The 3,961-nt window shown below is 35.5% G+C and overlaps 1 protein-coding gene across 1 annotated transcript; it reads left to right on the top strand.

Moving 5' to 3' along the window:
• The first annotated feature begins 237 nt into the window (after positions 1-237).
• On the top strand, positions 238-2,758 carry LOC103094078 (creatine kinase B-type-like). The gene has a single exon (XM_056820870.1). It carries the CDS (start codon positions 1,125-1,127, stop codon positions 1,746-1,748), a length of 624 nt encoding a protein of 207 aa, XP_056676848.1. The 5' UTR covers positions 238-1,124; the 3' UTR covers positions 1,749-2,758.
• The last annotated feature ends 1,203 nt before the right edge of the window (positions 2,759-3,961 follow it).

Raw genomic sequence — 3,961 nt, forward strand, 5'->3', positions numbered from 1 at the left:
TCAGACAGTAATTAAAGCTCTCTATTCATGAAAAAAAAAAGTACTTTAAATCACTCTTATTTAGATAAATGCAAATTAAAACAACTCTTAGGTACTACCTCACACCTATAAGATTAGCTATTATGACAGAAAAGGAAAATGACAAAACTTGGGAGGGGATATGGGGAAGTTGGGACACAAATATATTGTTGGGGCAGCTGTGAACTGATTCAGTCATTCAGGAGTGCCATTTTGACCTATGCTGAAAGGGCTATAAAACAGTACATAGGCTGTGACCCAACAATACAATTACTAGGTTTATATCCCAAAGAGATTAAAAAAAAATAGAAGGACCTTTATGTACAAAAATATTTAAAGCGGTTCGTTTTAAGGGAACAAAGATTTGGAAAGTGTGGAGATAACCTTCAATTAGGGAATGGCTGAGTAAGTGACAATATATGATTATAATGGAATACTATTGTGCTATAAAAATGACAAGCAGAAGGAGCTTAGAAAAACCTGGAAACACTTATACAAATCAAAGCAGAGTAAAATAAGCAAAACCAGAAGAACATTGTACAGTGGCAGGACTACTTTACAGTGAACAACTATGAATAACAGCTATTCTCAGCAATACAATGATCCAAAACTATCCCCAAGATCTCATAATAAAAAATGCCATCTCCTTCCAGAGAAAAGGAACTGTCTGAATCTGGACAAAAGCAAACTTTTTTCACTTTCTTAATTTTTTTTTCTATTTTGGTTTCCTTACACAAAAGCATTAATATGGGGAAATGTTTTACATGAATGCACAAATAAAATCCATATGAGATTGCCTTCCATCTCAAAAGAGGTAAGGAGTTGGCAGGGGAGGGAAGGAGAGAGGAGTCAAGACTCAATATTCTTTGGAAAGTGTAGGAAATCATTTTTACATGTAATTGGGGGAATTAAATTAAAATTTTTAAAACTGAAAAGAACTACAGGGGATACTCTAGTCTAATTCACTATTTGGGCTTTGAACACGCATGCTTTATTTATCTATGTCTTATATGTTGGTCTTAGTTTATGCCTTGGTCTGATCAACGAAGAAGGAAAATAATTGTTTAAAAAAAGGAAAACGACTTGGTGACTGAGCCCCGGTGAATATGACTTGGGAACGCAGCAGCAACTCCTCACGGTCACAACATCCTCTGATCCTCATCCTAATCCTAACCCTTTCTGCGACCCTCGCAGCAGCCTTGCCTCTCGGCATCATGCCGTTCTCCAGTAGCCACATGCTGAAATCCTGCTCTGCCGCTGAGGAGAAAAACCCTGACCTCCACTTGCACAACCATATAACTAAGGTGCTGACCCCAGAGCTCTATGAAAAACTCCGGGATAAATTCACCCCCAGCGGTTTCACCCTGGATGATGCCATCCAGATTGGTGTGGACAACCCAGGGAACTCTTTCGTCATAACTATGGGCAGTGTGGCCGGAAATGAAGAGAACTTTGATGTGCTGCTCAAGGAGGGGTTTGATCCAATCATCAAAGACCGACTTGGAGGCTACAAGCCTTCAGATGAGCATAAGATGGATCTCAATGCTGATGATCTGCAGGATGGTGATGATCTGGACCCGAATTATGTGCTGATTTCGCCTGGTCGAACTGGTCGGAATATCCGAGGATTCTGTCTACCACCCCATTGTAGCCAAAGAGAGAGTTGTGCCATAGAGAAGCTCTCTGGGGAAGATCTGGCCAGCCTAGTGAGTGAGCTGAACACGGTGTAGGATACCTTGAAGAACGTGGCTGAGCAGGAGCAGCAGCAGTTGTTCAATGACCACTTTCCCTTTGACTAGCCTATCTCCCCACTCCTCCTGGCTTGATGATGAAGATGATGATAATAATGATATTGACCTCAAAAGTAAAAGTGTTATTCTCTAACCTATAGTTTTAATGTTCAAGCAAATCATGATATTAATGAATGATGAAACATTTATTGAAATGCAAAATCTATCAATACTTAAAGAGTTTTGATAAACATCATTAATGGTTTGAATCCTGGGCAAAGTGAATTAAGGTTTGAGAGTTTTCAAAATAATGCCCCAAATGATCTCCCATTAAATATCTTTTCAGAGCTAAATTATAATTTAGAAATTTAGATTGAAATCACTCTCTTGTTTCAAAATACTGTTTAAAAACTAAATCTTTTTACAAAAAAATTTGATCTGAAACTCCTTGTCTTATGATCACCTTATCTTTTTATTGAGAAAATAACTTACTATTGTCTGTAAAGCTTCTTAGAACTTCCTTGAAATGCTAGATTGTAAGATCTGGCCAGTTCTTGCTTGCAAAGTTATAAAATCCTGAATTCTACAGTTTAAGGAACTCAAGACTTTCCCAGTCACAGTAGAAGAATTTGTGATTGAAGATTAAAATTGCATTTGTGAAATTTAGATTTTTGCCTCCTCAAAGATTTGTTAATAACACATTTTATAAGCCCTCTAACAATTATCTCTCAAAAAAGCCCTTTTTAATTACCTCTAACTTTCTTTTATCAGTACCATAATGCTTGTTTTCCTCATCTTAGGTGTGATCATTCTTTGGTTAAATTTTTTAGATCTCTGATCATCTTTTTTGGTTCATAACTATATTCGAACTTTTATTTAAATTCTCTTTTATTTCACTTTTAATGTGTTGTCTGATGTAATTAAGAAATAAGTTTTTCTGTTAATTATCTTTGGACTTGAGGGATTTTGAAAATATATTGTATGCTACAATGTAATAAAGTCATTTAAACCACTGCAAAAACAATTCTTTTTTTCTTTAAGACTGATCATAGCTACACCATGCTCCTATTACCCTTATTTTTAAACACACACATTGCCACTCTAATAAAGGAAACTGTAAAAAACTATAAATGAGTCTGATCACATGAAGAGATTAAAATGAAATGTTAATATACTTTTTAATGTGGTAGAACTTGTACCATGAATGGGAAAATCTGATAGAGAAAAGATCAAGCCTATTTTTGGTTTAAAACTGAATGGTAAAAAAATTAATTGGAAGGCAAAGTCTATACCAACATAGTGTAGACTATAACATTTAAAGGGTTTTCAGATACTATCATGAATAGTTTTCATCCTGATAAAATGAAATGAGGCTTGATCTGTGTTTTCCTTACCTTTTAAAGTGATCTCTAATTTGAATTTCTGTTTAGTAAAGTAACCAGCTCACTAATCAGAGATTGAATTGACACCATAAATTTATAAAACTATAACCTTTCAGTTAAAAATCTACCATAGGTTACATTATTTCTTAAATAAAGCAATAATAATTGTTTACTTACTTTTCTCTATGTGGATCTCCATGGGACCTCCTCAGATAGCTAGACTGAACCTCTTTCTAGCCCGTCCTTACAGAATTAAATTTTGAAGTGTCACATTTTGAGGAACTAGGATGTCTCCCACCCTGAGTATAATAATTTTTTGCCTAAATCTTAGATTTTCTTTTAGACCATTGGGGGTCACCACTTTATTAGATTCTCTTTTTCCTACCTGCTGGTTTACATGGATACTGCTCCTGCTGTGCCTCAAAACCCTACTTCTTATGTTTCCTGTCTCTTTTGTCTCAACTATTTCACCTTCACTTACACTTGTTTGACTAGAATTCAGGGCATATTTAATATGATTTCTAGCACTTACACAAAAAAATAGGAATAAATCTATAGTGCTGGAATTTACTTTTTTAATGTACTTTATTATTGATACCCAGATAGTCTACATTCTCCAAACAAGACTTTATTATTTGAAACTGAATATTGGGGATTTATTTTGAAATACTTGTAAGGCCTCCTTTTCAGGTGTGAATGTCAAATCCCCTATGAGACTGTGAAAGTGCCCATCAGGATGAACAACCTCCAAACAAACAGCTCCTATCACTATTTGCCTGTCCTTAGGTAATAGTTGGGAGTATGACTTTTGGGGAAGGTAGGCATCCTATA

Source organism: Monodelphis domestica, chromosome 3, assembly GCF_027887165.1.
Source record: "Monodelphis domestica isolate mMonDom1 chromosome 3, mMonDom1.pri, whole genome shotgun sequence".
NCBI lineage: Eukaryota > Metazoa > Chordata > Mammalia > Didelphimorphia > Didelphidae > Monodelphis > Monodelphis domestica.